The sequence below is a fragment of the Danio rerio genome, chromosome 19 (genome assembly GCF_049306965.1).
Source record: "Danio rerio strain Tuebingen ecotype United States chromosome 19, GRCz12tu, whole genome shotgun sequence".
NCBI classification, from domain to species: Eukaryota; Metazoa; Chordata; class Actinopteri; order Cypriniformes; family Danionidae; genus Danio; species Danio rerio.
The window spans coordinates 35,829,809-35,845,119 of record NC_133194.1 but is presented as its reverse complement, the minus strand read 5'-3'; the positions used below and the strand labels follow the sequence as shown (position 1 = coordinate 35,845,119).

The following is a 15,311-nucleotide window of genomic DNA, read 5'->3' as shown; positions in this document are numbered from 1 at the left end:
AGGTTAAAATTGTTAGCCTCTTTAAGCAGTTTTTTGATAGTCAGAACACACCATCATTATACAATAACTTGCCCAATTACCCTATCTTGCTAGGTTAATCTAATTAACTTAGTTAAGAAGGAGGAATTCTAACTATACGTTATTTAACCTTCAATATCCAACGCAATCTCATGGCAGTTCACAAGTTTTTGATTTAGTGGTTATTCGTAATTAGTACAATTTGCTCATTACCCAATGATGGTTGAGTTTAGGGGCGGGTTGGGTGCAACTTTTTAAAATTGTACATTTACATCCGACAGAACTGAACGATTAGCCACTAAACTGACAAGACGTAAAATATTTACGTTTTCTCATGAGATCAGGCTGTCAATATCATATTAGTAGATTGCTTCTGCAGGTGATTTGAAAGTGGTTTCTGCAAATGAATGCAAAATCATTAAATAAATTACTGCAAAAAATAACAATTTCAGGGCGGCACGGTGGCGCAGTGGTTAGCAGTGTCGCCTCATAGCAAGAAGGTTGCTGGTTCGAGTCACAGCTGTGTTAATGTGAGAGTGTATGTGTTCCTCAGTACTGGGTTGTGGCCGAAAGAGCATCTGCTGTCTAAAACATCTGCTGGAACCGTTGGCGGTTCATTCCGCTGGGGTGACCCCTGATAAATAAAGGGCTAAGCTGAAGAAAAATGAATAAATAAGTAACAATTTCAACAACACTTTCAGTCACTTTGAATGTTTGTCTAAAGTATTAGCACATTCTGCAACTAATTTATATTTCTAATTGTTAAGAATTCATATCCAATCAAAATGCGGTGCTAGTAATATTATTTATATAAAGAAAAATGTCTAAAATCTAAAAAGAAGCATTTTGTATTCTATTCCACCTTGCATATTTGAGAAATATTTAATTCCTATTATCCCATTTCTTTTGAATGAAAAAGATCTCCAAATGTCTCATCAAATTCGTGAAACGTTTCTTTCAATGAGACCTGTTAAACAAATGAGTTCTTGCCCACAATCTTTTTTCCAAGAGATACATTCTTTTTAAAGAGGACCTTGGCTTGCTAGCCTTCCTTTTGTCGGAAATTAATTGGAATCTGCTGAGGCGTCTTCATAGTCTATCCTCACATTAATTTGGGTGAAAACTTCAATGCAACAAGGGAGTGTTTATATTGGCTTGTGAAATAAAAAAAAAATGTGGGTGACGGAGGTGACAGACTTCAGAGTATGACTAGCATGAAATGTTTTCAAGCAATCTTTAAACCAGGTCTTCTATTCCAGCGCACCCAAACTAAAGACTTAATTTGTTATAGTGCGGTGGCAAATGCCAAGTCTTGAGAAAGAGAAAGAAAGAAATCAGCAAATTTAGTTTCCATGAAAGATCTACTGTGGAGTCAGTGAATAGAGGCATTAGACAAACGCTTCTTAGTAGGCTTTTCATCCTGGAGCTCTCATAATAGCTACTGAATTTCATTGGCATTGTCAATTAGCAAAAGTTTTTTTTTTCCTTCTCCTTTTCAGCATTCAATTGACCAAATGAAACTGAGCCCGGCAGCACAAAAGTAAAGCCTTTTATCACACCTCTAGCTGAAAACAGCTCCACTTTAGAGCATTCGACTATTTCTGTAATGTGCAGAGATGGATGGGAGGGGGAAAAATATTCCCTCATATAACTTCTCAAAGAAAGTTGGAGGCCGTATTGACGTCAAAAGCAGTCTCTCTGGCAGTTCAGTCCTTCTTTTCTGCTGGGCGGCGGGTGGGATGATCTTGGCTCCACTTTTTCAGTCCATGTCAACTCAATTGTTCTGCAAATGTGGACGCTTTTCTTCTTTGGGATAATCCATGGATGAAGGACACAATGGTATTTGGAAATACAGAATGGCCATCGTTATATCTCTCATTATTGCGCTGCCTCATTTAACACGCTAAAATAATTCAATTAAAATAGTATTGTTGCAAAGACGTGAGCATTTTTACTTCTTCATAGATGTCCGTCATTACCAAGGAGCTAAAATTATACAATACAAAACCGCTATACTAAAGGATTTAGCATTTGTGTTTTACCACAGATCAGTTATGAAATGTGTTCGGTCACCTCATATAACAAAGTCAAAGACAAAAAGGTGATTTCAATCATCAGAACAATAAAAATACTGCAGCTTTAACTTTTGTTTTATTGTTTTTAGCTCTTATAATAATTTTTAAATCATAGAAAAGTATTAGGGTTTAAAAAAAGAGGTCTAAGACGGGCAATGTCTCATAGTTGAAAAGAAAACAACAACTTTGAAATGGTTTGAAAACATGATTTAAAAAAAAAACAACAACAACCAGGTTCTGCAGTTGCACAAAAGACGATTTCTTGTCCACAATAAAGTTAAAGGTGCAGTAGGTGATTGTCTTCAGAAACATTTTTTGTTGTGCTGGTTGAAAGTTTCTTCACAGTCCAATAGTAATGATAACAGTAAATGATCTAAATGTCTTTATATGTATTTTTATATTCTGGGTAAGGTATAAAACTAAAAAATGTTCATTCAACTAAATAAAGTCGGACCAAAGGAAGAGCTATTTTTAAATACACAGCCGAGACATTGCACTAGGCATGGTATGATAACCGTTTTCAAGATATGCTGTGATTTCAAACTCACTTACAGATGTTCTCACAGATATTTTTAACATTTCTCTGAGTAAAGCCATTATACCAGAAAGCTTCAAAGCTACTACTATCATCCCGCTACCTAAGAAATCACCAGTCACAACACTGAACGACTACCGGCCTATAGCACTTACGTCCATCATAATGAAGTGCTTTGAAAGGCTGGTTAAGGCTCACATAACATCTAGCCTACCTGCCACATTTGACCCTTTCCAGTTTGCTTATCGTTCCAAGCGTTCCACTGATGATGCCATAGCAACAGCACTTCACCTCAGCCTGGCTCATCTGGAAAACAAAAACAGCTGTGTGCGGATGCTGTTCATTGACTTCAGCTCTGCCTTTAACACAGTCATACCACAACACCTGGTGGGAAAACTCAGAGTTGTAGGCATCAGCACCCCACTGTGCAACTGGTTATTAGATTTTCTCACCAACAGACCACAGACAGTAAGAGTCGGTGAAAACTCCTCACAGACCATCATCATGAACACTGGGGTCCCTCAAGGATGTGTGTTAAGTCCTCTGCTGTTCACACTGATGACTCATGACTGTGGTGCCAGATACAACTCAAATCACATCATCAAATTTGCAGATGACACGACAGTTGTGGGCCTCATCAGCAACGACGACGACTCGGCCTACAGAGATGAGGTACATCAACTCATCAACTGGTGTGACACTAATAATCTACATCTCAATGTAAATAAAACAAAGGAAATAACTGTGGACTTCAGGAGGAATCACAGGTCACACCCCCCCCTCACCATCTATGGCAGTGTGGTAGAGTCAGTGAAAAGCACCAAGTTCCTGGGGGTGCATATTACCAATGACCTGTCTTGGTCTACCAACACCACCTCTCTGGTCAAGAAAGCTCACCAACGCCTCCACTTCCTGCGCAGGATGAAAAGAGCTAACCTCCCTCCACCGGCACTCACTACCTTCTACAAAGGTGCCATTGAGAGTATTCTCACCAGCAGTCTCTCAGTCTGGTATGGTAGCTGCTCTGCTGCTGACCGGACAGCTCTACAGAGGGTGGTGAGGTCAGCTGAGAAGATAATCGGATCAGCCCTACCATCCATTCAGGACATATACCCGCTCCGTTGCTACAAAAGAGCTACAAACATCATCAAAGACTTCACCCATCCCACACATAAACTGTTCACTCTCCTACCATCTGGGAAACGCTACAGCAGTATGCGTTGCAAGTCTACTAGACTCATAAATAGCTTTTTTCCTCAAGCTATTAGACTGCTCAACTCACTCATGAAAACTGGACTATAAAATCACAATCCACAGCCCACACACACAAAAAATCTGTGGAACTGTGAGAAAAGCAAACTCAAATGTTTTTATATTAATATTCCTTGCACGTGTAACATGTTTACAAAATACACTTACCTCTAAGCTGCTACTTTGCACTTTGCACTTTTGCCATACTGCACCTAATTGCACTACAATAAATACCTCAACTTGGTCATATTCTGGAACAATAGGATATATGGTAACTGTTCACAGTTTATTAGTGTCTATTATTTAATTCATCTTGCACTATATTAGTTAAATGTTTAGTTTATGTCTAGTGTGTGTCATATTTTTGTTTTTTTAAATTGCACATTGGAGTATGGGAGAAACGCAATTTCAGTCTGCTGTGTAATGTACTGTTGCATGGTTTGATTGACAATAAAGTTGACTTGACTTGACTTGACTTGACTTGACTTGATTTGGAAAAGTCAAAGTTTTAAAACCATCAAAATTGTCTATAATACCAGTTAAATGTTACTATTATTTATTTATGGTTTATTTATTTATCTTTTTGCATTGTGTATTGTTTAGCATGTTGACATGCAATACTGCTTCCGACCTCCTCGCGCTAGGTTGATTCGCACCCTTATAAAGAGCCACTAACCATAGAGAAAGAAGGGAGTGTTTGGTAGAGTGGACAGCACATGTATCACTTTCGCTACCAGCCTTAACATTTAGTCCAATGCTTGAGAACTATTAAAATTATCGCTCAGTTGTAAGTATATTTGTCTTTATTTAATGCACTGTGAGCAGTTATTTATGTCATTTTTGTTTGCTGTTTATACTGTATGTTGCTATCCTTGTGCATCTGTTGACTTGCTGTTCCCACTGGGGGATGTTAAGTTTCCTAAGGTATGTGTAAGATATTTTATTTACTTTTTTTTTTTGGAACAACAGTATCTCCAGCAGAAAAGATATCCAAAGATGCCAAAATCAGTGTTTTTGAAACTAATGAATAGAGCAGAAGTCGATGATTTATAGGCATTATTTAGCGTAACGTGTATAATGCTCCAAAATATTTTAAATCTTTCAAAAAATAAAATATATGGTTTTTAAAACGTGTTGTTTTTAAAATGTGTTGTCTTTTACCCAGACATTTAAAAGAATATATATTAGAGCAGTAATCACAATACCGTGATACCGTGAAACCCATGCCTACATTGAACAATAATAATATATGCATATAATAACAAACCACAATCAACCCGAGCTCAAAAAACCTTTTCATCGTCTTGACAAAGCCAAGAAGAAAAGCAGAATATACCAGGTGCCTCGTAGTTGTTTACAAGGCTATCTAAAACGTGAGCGGTTTCGCTTTTTCAAATGTGCTCGCCGTTCGTCTCGATTTGAAATAACGAACTTATTAAGCAAATGACAATAACGTGCACTTGATTATTGAAGTTCTTCTGACATCAGATTCTTTCAGAAACCTACAAAAGTGAGAGCGAAGCACAAAAAAACAAAGGAGGAGCCATACAAAATAAAGGAGCAAATGATTCTTTTAGCAACTAAAAGATGAACAAACTGCCATGTTTAACTATTATCATCACCTTTTGGACTATTATGAACTCGGGAATGAGGAGTCACTCTCTAAGAGAGGTCACATGTGCTGGCGAACATTAAAGATACGAATGAGAGGTTTGCACTTACTATGGGCTATATGTTGCATGTTGTTTTTGAACCCCAATAACGACTAAATGTGTTTTTCTGTAACTGGTAACTAATCGGAGACTGTAAGGGGCTGTATGTGTTCATATACTGTATGTTGCATTTATTGATTTATTTTATATAACCGCAGATGTTACAGTAGGCTATTTCGCCCTATCATTGATCCGCATTTATAATCAAATCCTGTTTATAGAAAAGTTAGTCATGAACATTTATACACAAGTATTTGTGTATAAAGCATCTGTTTTGTAAGAAGTGCTTCTTGTATTATATGTGAACAACCCGTACAGCTTTACTTTGACATTTCCTCAAGCCAGAATGACGTCGACTGGAACTTACTGTCGTACACCATGCCTACACCATTGGTACTCTTTTGGCAGTGGAAATGCAAGGCGATCTATACTAACCCTTACTGTACCATACTATACCATTCAGTAGAAACACCTTAAGACAGAGCCCTGAGGAACACCCGTCACTGTGAATTAATAAATAAATTAAATTCTGAAAGTTCTGAAAGGTAAGACAGCCAGAAAGAAAATCTTACTTTTGAAGTCTGTCCGATAATGCAAAAAGACATTGAATCAAATGCAGCAATAAGACAGGATAATGCTACCATAGATAAAAGTGCTGAAAATATTATTGTGTATTCATGCATCTTTCCATTCTTTTTTTGTTGCTGTTGTTGTTTTTTCCCCATGACCTGTAATCATTTTTTAGAGCCACTTATGCTCATAATAAAATGTCCAGTCCTTTTATCTGCACATGCATCAGGAGACAAAATTTCCCTCTTATAGGCCTGCCAAAAAAGAAAGAAAACGATAAAAGCCGTCATACCGCCCCAATAAAACACCCCATGGCTTCTGAAGCACTTACAGTCAAACCAATGGAACTTTTATGCACCTCATGCAGCGCTCTTTCAGATTGGCGGAGGAAGTGAAAAAAGTACTTGTATGAGATTGGTGTTCGCCCCTGAGCGAGACTAATGCATTTCGTCCCAACGCACTCCTTCAGCAGGGCAAGGAAAGACTGCGGGGTCAGCAGCGATATTCTCCCTGAAGTGTTGTGAAAACCAGCAAGAATGCAAAACATCTTCGTGCATGTAATTTCCACCAAAGTGAATCCCGATCCCAAAGTATTTTTCCCCCTTTCTTCAAGGTAATTTCCACACCATAATGGTTACTTGAGTGCTTTATAATGGCTTCAAGTCGCTGTATTTCCAAAGCAACACTAACAGAGTCCAACCCTGCGTAAATCCTCCAGTCAATACAGACCTTCTGTTACTGCGCTTCATGGCGGTACGTTCTGATAATCTTTACAAAGCCACTGTCTTTCCCATATCTCCCAAATCCCCGCTGTCAAAACTCACAGCTGCTTCCCAGTCTCCATGCCAGCTGAGGGCAACAGTGGGAATCTCAGCCCTTGGGTAATACCAAGCAGGTGCTGTTTTGTGTGTGTGGGTTGGGTGAAGCCCCAGCTGGCCACCAGTTCTCAGGCCTCAGCCCAGCCTAGGGCCGGTGATAAAAGGGCCGTTTTGAGCTCTTGGGAGTGCTAAGTGTCTTGTCAGCCATTGAGGCTCTAATGGGCTCCCACCATCACACTCAGCATTCATGGCCAGCCATTATGGAGGGGCGAAACCAATCGCTTTACTCTGCCTGTTGCAGTAAAGAAAGCTGGAGAGGCCTGTTGAAAGTCAATCGTATACCAGCAGCTGTGTGGAGTCGGAGCTGTCTTCGGGTGGACGAGCCACCTGGACTCGCAATTATGAAACGTTTCTGGCTAGATAGGATTAAAAAAAAAATTGTGATTGGTAATTTAATGTCATTATAAAATGGATGGTTCTGCTCCTGAAGCCTGATTATTGATCCAATTTTTGTTAATATTTTTAAAAATATTATTTATATATGGTATGTTTCACTTTTTTGTAATAATTTAGTTGCGTGTTTTGCAATTTGTGTTAATGCTATTCTGTCTCTATATATTTAAATACGTTTCTCGTTGCACTGGTGACCAGTTTTGTTTCAGTTGTCAATTTAAATAAATTTTTTTTAAAGAATTGCAATTTTGTCCTTTCGATTTTATGTTCTCTATGTGTGTGTGTGTGTGTGTGTGTGTGTGTGTGTGTGTGTGTGTGTCTGTGTGTGTGTGTGTGTGTGTGTGAGTGAGAGTGAATAATGTGTGTAAGAGAGAAACTGTGATTGTACCTGTGTGTGCGTCTGTGTGTGTGTAAGAGAGAGAGAGAGAGTGTATGAGAGTGTAAAAGAGTGTATTTATATGTATTTGTGTGTGTGTGTGTGTGTGCCCATGTATATGCTTAACAACATCGGTATTACACAGATGTTATGAGGAGAAGGTGAATTATGTGGACATTATGTTTAAAATTCAATCACACTAAAAGTTTTTTTTTTATTTTCAGAAAGTAAAACTACACATAATTTCCTTTAGGGGTTGTGTTTAGAGATTGGATTTGGGGTTAGATCAATCTAAAGTATAGTCTTTAGAGTACAAAAACAATTGTAACCTATGTAAGGTCCCCACAATTCACAAAAAATGTGTGTGTGAGAGAGAGAGAGAGAGAGAGAGAGAACTGTGTGTGTGAAAGTGTATGAATGTGTGAGAGTGGGGAGAGAGTGTACATTTAGGTGTGTGCAGGGCGGTGCGTGTGTGTGGGAGAGAGAGAGAGAGAGAGAGAGAGAGAGAGAGAGAGAGAGAGAGAGAGAGAGAGAGAGAGAGAGAAAGAGTATGTATGTGAGTGAACATGCTGAAATATCTCATCAGTGAAGGGATTTTCTGGTAAAAGGGCCTGACGATGTGAGTTCTTGTACCATAGAAACTATTTACAGAGAAAAACAGTATCATAAGTCCTGTTTCTTTTCGTTCTGCTTAATCAAGTGCCCCCAAAAAGATATTTAAAATAGACAAAACAATTAGTGTATTACTGCTTTCTTTAATAACTACATTACACAATACACAGTACTTTTACTTTCAGTACGTGAGTAGTAAATTTTGAAATAAACTACTTGCAATACTTAAGTATGAAAAATGTTGAATACTTTTGTACTTCCACTTGAGTATGGTGCTTAAAGAGCACTTCTACTTCTACTTAAGTCACTTTTTGATAGAGCACTTGTACTTTTACTTAAGTATGGGTCACTAGTACTTTATACATCTCTGCACGGACTGGCCTACTGAATAAAAGCACCAGTCGGTTTGAACGATCATCACATCACATTAGAGTCCATGTTTTACAAGGTAACTTTTTAAAATGAATATTCAGTGTTTTGTCCCTGCCACTTTCTCTCCACTAACACACACTTGTTGTTTTCAGGGCATCTATTATCAAATTGGAGATGTCATTAAAGTGATAGACAAGGATGATGGTAAACCGTATAACGCACAGATTCGGGGATTCGTCCAGGATCTGTACTGTGAGAAAAGTGTGCGTTAACTTTGCTGATCCCAACACAGGCCAGTCCTCGAGATCGATTCGATCCAAGCACATACATTGTTGGTAAGCAAATACACAAACATGTATGAAATTATATTGTTTTGTTTCCTGCTGGCAAACTTAATGCTCTCAAAAGTGTAATTTAATTATATTTATCTCATTTATTTATTTTCCATCATTTGTTTTCTTTTTGGCTTAGTGCCTTTATTAATCTGGTGGCGCCACAGCGGAATGAACCCCCAACTTATCCAGAATATGTTTTACACAGCGGATGCCCTTCCAGCTGCAACCTATCAATGGGAAACACTAATACATTCTCATTCACACACATACACTATGGACAGTTTGGCTTACCCAGATTAGACAGACTTTATTTGTGTTGTCTTTCATTTCTGTTTATTTGATGATTGGTCTAGTTTTGGCGTAATCTTTGACGTCTAATAGACGGCCCAAATTTAGCCTTGTTTTAACCAAGACGACTATGCTCAAAACCTCTATTAGACATCAATTAGAAACAAAAAAATTTGCTAGGCAATAATTAATTCTACATCTTATTGATAAAGTGACTCAATGGAGGAATTGGTGTACAACCTAAAAGTAAAATTATTAATCTGTTATTGATCTAGTAATATACACTAGAAGTCTCTTCTCATCAGGAATTCAATTATTTAATTAAAAATAAAATAAACCTTAATGTTAAATATGAAAGAAATGTATATCAGTCATTCATAGCTGGTATTGTTAACATATGAACTGATTCTATGAACTTTCTAAAGTTAAATAGATAAATTAAATTTTAGGGACTTGAATCATCAAAAATGTCTTTAAAAATTAATAACTTGAAATAAATATCTTGAAGTGAAGCTTGGGGAAACTTAAAGAGAGGGAATTCAGCACTTCTTTAGTGTGACAGCTTTTCCTGCTGGAACTGCTTATATCTGCCTTTTTCCACTCATGATTACAATTTTTGCAAATTATGGGCTGCATTTCCAGTTTCTGGAACTTCTTTTTAGAAAAACTGAAACCAATCATTTCAAATAACCATGTTACATATGTGTCACTTTTTTCATCATGAAAATAATGCTGTGCTTGTAATTAGTACATTAAATAATATCAGTCATATCTGTGGCTTATCTGTGTGTTGTTCATCCAGATCATTTTTCTTTTTATTCCCCACAATTCAGTAATGTCAATAATATTGCTGCAGGAAGACTTGAGTCTTGTCTTGAGTTTTGGGATATTTTGTTTGCTTAAAATTACACCCAGTGTTGCCAGATTGGGCGGTTTCCTGGATGCTCGCCCCCACTCCAATGTGTTCTTGAGACCGTCACAATTATTACACCTTGTACCCAGTTTATACAGTATGTGTATATATTTATATATATGTGTGTGTGTGTGTGTGTGTGTGTGTGTATACAGTTGAAGTCAGAATTATTAGTCCCCCTTTGATTTTTTTTTTCTTTTTTTTTATATTTCCTTAATGATGTTGAACAGAGCAAGAAAATGTTCACAGTATGTCTGATAATATTTTTTCTTCTGGAGAACGTCTTGTGTGTTTTATTTCAGCTAGAATAAAAGCAGTTTTAAAATTTTTAAACACCATTTTAAGGTCAAAATTATTAGCTATATTTTATTTTGATTGTCTACAGAACAAGAGATAGTTATACAATAACTTGCCTAATTACCCTAACCTGCCTAGTTAACCTTATTAACCTAGTTAAGCCTTTAAATGTCACTTTAAGCTGTATAGAAATGTACTTAGAAATATCTAGTTAAATATTATTTACTGTCATCATGATAGATAAAATAAATCAGTTATTAGAGATGAGTTATTAAAACTATTATGATTAGAAATTTGTTGAAAAAATATTGTCTCCTTTAAACAGAGATTGGGGAAAAATAAACAGGGGGGCTAATAATTCAGGAGGGCTAATAATTCTGACTTCAACTGTATATATGTATATATATTCCTAAAGTTTAACAGATGTTATACATTCACCATTTTTACATGAGTTATGGATGTACGAATTACATTAAAATGTTTCCACTTAAACTGTTTTCATTCAAAATGGCCTCTCAGCTGAGCTCTCCTCCATGACATCATGATTAGAACTCTGCACTGCTGTTCTAAACTGATGTTCTGACTCTTGACCGCTGTTGGTGTGTCTAGGAGTGAACTGATAGACAGCTACTTTCGTGTCTTTCAGTGTTTTTTACGACTTTTGAATTCAGTGACAGCATTGACTGTTTATAATGTCACTGTTTACCAGTGTATTTCGGCAGCTGTCTGCATGTTTTACACCTTCATGGGGCAGAAGGCTGAGCCCTCAGATCGCTGATATAGGTGCAGAGGCAGGAGAAAGCAAGGCCATGTCCACACAGAAACACCGCATGGTGAAGTCCCATCATGGACATAGACCGGGCAAAGAGGGAGAAGGTCCGAAAGACCAGGCTGAAGAGGAAAAAGAAGCTCTCGGTGCTGAAAACATACAGAGCACCAAGAGAGAAGGTGAGTACCCGTCTGCCAAGATAAGAGAGTTGTTTTTTTGTAGTTGATTTTACATTGCAGCCCCTAGGGTTTGTACATGAGATTAATGACAGACCAATAGCCTCAGTTGCACCAGATTGATTTTATGGCACTAGCTAAACTTTCTGACACCTTTACAGCACTCATGTACATTTAAAATCAATACAGGCCACGACTGAACATGGAGGATGATCTTAAAGTGGCTGTCTCCAAAATTAAACCAAGAAAAGACTTAAATATTGTGCCCACCAGTCTCGTTAGGTGAGGTTAATATTAAATAATAATCAAAATAAATAAATGATATGGTTGTTAGACTGTTGCTCTTTTTGTGTTGTCAATATGCTTGATTTTTATATAGACCTATTGGTTTATATGAGTGTTGTGTGCAACGTTTGTATGATTATAACCACTCTTGAAAATAGTGGGGGTCGCAAGTCATTGGCGCTGTTATTTTGGGGGTCCCGGGCTGAAAAGTTTAAGAACCCCTGCCTTAAATGACCAATACTAATAATTGTTTGATGAAAATAAAAAGAGTCAAAAATAATAAACAATATTTTCCTTTATTCCAACAGGAGGAAATGGAGAACCTGGAGGAAAGAAAAGAAAGAGGAGAAAGCTGAAAAGCAAAAAGACTCTTCCTCTTCCTGTAGAGGTCAAACCTCTGCCAGCTCCAGCCTGTTTCTCCTCCTCCCCTTCAGTTGGAGATCAACCTGAACATCCAGATGTCCTCGCTCTCCCGGCTGCTGGCCTCAAACCTCTGCTGAAAAGCAAAGAGTCTCTTCCTCGTCTTGTTGAGGTCAAACCTCTGCCAGCTTCAGCCTGTTTCTCCTCCTTAACACCAGTTGGAGATCTACCTGAGCATCCAGAGGTTCTCGTTCTCCCAGCCTCTCACCTCAAAGCCTTGTCACCTCTCTCAAACCCAGCATCCCGTCCTCAAACGCCTGTTGAGGAAACTGATGAGGTGCTGCCAAGCTCAGTGATCCAAGTGGCTCCCTGTGTCTCTCCAGAACGAGCCCTCCTTTCCCTCCAGAGCTCTTCCGAGGTGGCTTCTTTGTGCTCGATTCCTTCATTCAGTGAGCCGTCTCTCCTCCAGAGTCCTCCTGAAACACTGCCGATTCCTCCAATCATTGCGTTTGACGAGGTGGTGTCTCTTGTAAAGCCTCAAGCATCTGAGTGTTCTCCCTCTTCTGGCCTCATGCTCTTTGACTTTGAAGATGAGGAGCTTGAATTCATGGAGTACACGGAGGAAGACATAGAAGCTTTCTATGAGTCTGAAATGAAGCCAAGGCGGATGGCGGCTTGGTTGGAGCAGGAGGAAGTGACGGAGGTCCAGAAAGATGGAGGAAAGGGAGTCTCGCAGGTCATACAAAACCCGCTAAATGAGGTGTCTCGTGATGAGGCGTTTGAGGAGCTCCTGATTCAGGCGTTCTGCACCGGGCCTCCTGTGTACACCGAAATCAAGAGCAGGAAGAAGTCAAAGAGAAACGGCCCGTTGGTTCTGTTCAGCTTGATGGAGGAGAAGGTGAAGAAAAAGCAGGAAAAGAAACTGCGTAAGGAGGAGGAGAGAAATGAGAGAAATCTCCTGCTGAAACGCTACAGAAATGATCCCAAACTCAAACACTTGTGCATCAATAAGCACAATCCCAACTTCCGCTGGTCCTGAAGCGGATCACCGTCCCTCCCTGACACCTCCTTACACCTTTACCCTACTGCACATTCCTGCCTGTAAATAAAAGTGTGCATAGCAAAGCTGAATGTTTCATGACTCTTTCTTATCACTGCAAGTTTTATTTCTAATGCACTGGAAGAAATCTATCTCAGCATATATGACTAATAATTCAATTTAGATTTTCTATGGGATGCTTTACAACATTATATTGTGCATACACATTAGATTATCTAGTCTGGAGCTAATCTAACCAAATAACTTGAAATAACAGTCCAAAACTGTCCAAATTTATATGTTGGGAAAAAATATTAAATAAAAATGTGTATAGTAAGAGATGTATAGTAACAAAGTAGAATTACTTCACTACCGCACTTAAGTACTGAAAGGCAGTATCTGTACTTTACTGGAGTATTGTTTTTTTCTTCTACTTCCACTTTTACTTAAGTACACATTTTCCATGAGTTTAATACTTTTACTCCCGATAGATTCGATAGATTTTTTATGTGCTGTGTCGTTACTCGTTACAAGGGGTGTCAAAATGATCGATATCAGTTCAGTAATTGATCATAACCGGTTATTACGTGATCACGTCATTTATCTCCTATGCACGATGTCACAATACTATGGCGAAGGACGGAGCGGAGGCATGAGGGCGAGGGACGGCGGCACAGCACACGAGCCGCTATTTCACTATTCGGGAGAAATGTTGTAAAACTTCACCTCTGCCTCTCTCTCTCTCTCTCTCTCACTTGGGACATTTGACCCGCTGGCCTGTTTGTAAGGTAACTTTTCCTCTCTTCTTGGCTGTTTAAGCTGTGGATCCAGACACGAGCGAGCCTGATGTGCAAGTTTTCTCCACTGTGTCTATTACCTGTGATGACTGCGTATTCTTCCGTCATCGCTGAACATTTCTAAAGCCCTTTCTGTTGAGAAGGCAAGGACAATAACCAATCATAGGCGTGTAAGACCTCGCCTGTCAGCGCTCAAAAAGCAGGCAGGATAATTTTTACATGAGTTTATTTGCTGTAAATGCTCATGCTGTCTTCTGTGCATGAGTTTTGTTTGATACACTTTGAGCAGGTCAAATTCAGGGCACAGTTCATATATATCTGACTGATGTGTTAAAGAACAAAATTGTATTACAAATAACCTTTTAACTGTCACACCAAGACAAAAGCAATAGAAAAAAATGTGATATCATTTCTTAACTCCTAATGTCGCTAGTTAACACAATCAATGAATTTTTGTCCAACACATGCCATCATTTCTAAAATATCAGCCTCTACTAAATAGTTGAGATGTTGGTTTATGGTGAAAGTACCAGAATTAATAAATAAACTACAGAAAATATGAAGAGGAAGACCAATTTATTTAAAAACAATCAAAATGTAAAAATTTGAATACTAAATCATAGTCATAAGCCATAAAATATTTCAGATTTTCATTTAACACAGTAATATACCCACTTTCCTGTTTTTTTTCTTTTACAATAAAATCAAAATCAAGTGAATTAGTGCAACAGGATTTAGTTTGCTGGTTTAGTTTAGTTTCACGAGTGCTTCCAGAAGACAGAACTCCTGTTTATTGTGGTATTAACTAATCAAACTTCAAAACTCCCAAAGTGTGAGTGTGTGAGTGTGTGAGTGTGTGAGTGAGTGAGTGTGTGTGTGTGTGTGTGTGTGTGTGTGTGTGTGTGTGTGTGTGTGTGCGTGTGTGTGTGTATGTATATATACTCGTACAGCCTCTTCACCCTTGTGTATTACTCATGTGTGAGTGCACCCACATAGTGACAGCAGATCAATAGACTCAGTTTATCTCAGTTTGACAAATATTGCAGCTGTTGAACAACATAATGTACTTTTGAGGATTTTTTTCAGGCAAGAATTTAGTTGATTAGATTGCTATTTCAGATTCACCACGTTCGCTGCCATGAGCCTGTCATACTGAGCAGAGCAAGGACGGTTGACATTCCGCCACAAGATGGCAACAGAGACAGCATAAGAAGTCCTTAGGGGAGAAAAACTCAGCATAAATTTTAAAACACAGCTGAT

The 15,311-nt window shown here is 38.4% G+C and overlaps 1 protein-coding gene across 1 annotated transcript; it reads left to right on the top strand.

The window, feature by feature from the left end:
- The first annotated feature begins 11,220 nt into the window (after positions 1-11,220).
- On the top strand, positions 11,221-13,340 carry nkd3l (NKD inhibitor of WNT signaling pathway 3, like). The gene is made up of 2 exons (NM_001083083.1): positions 11,221-11,573; positions 12,164-13,340. Exons 1-2 carry the CDS (start codon positions 11,318-11,320, stop codon positions 13,252-13,254), a joined length of 1,347 nt encoding a protein of 448 aa, NP_001076552.1. The 5' UTR covers positions 11,221-11,317; the 3' UTR covers positions 13,255-13,340.
- Positions 13,341-15,311: the final 1,971 nt, after the last annotated feature.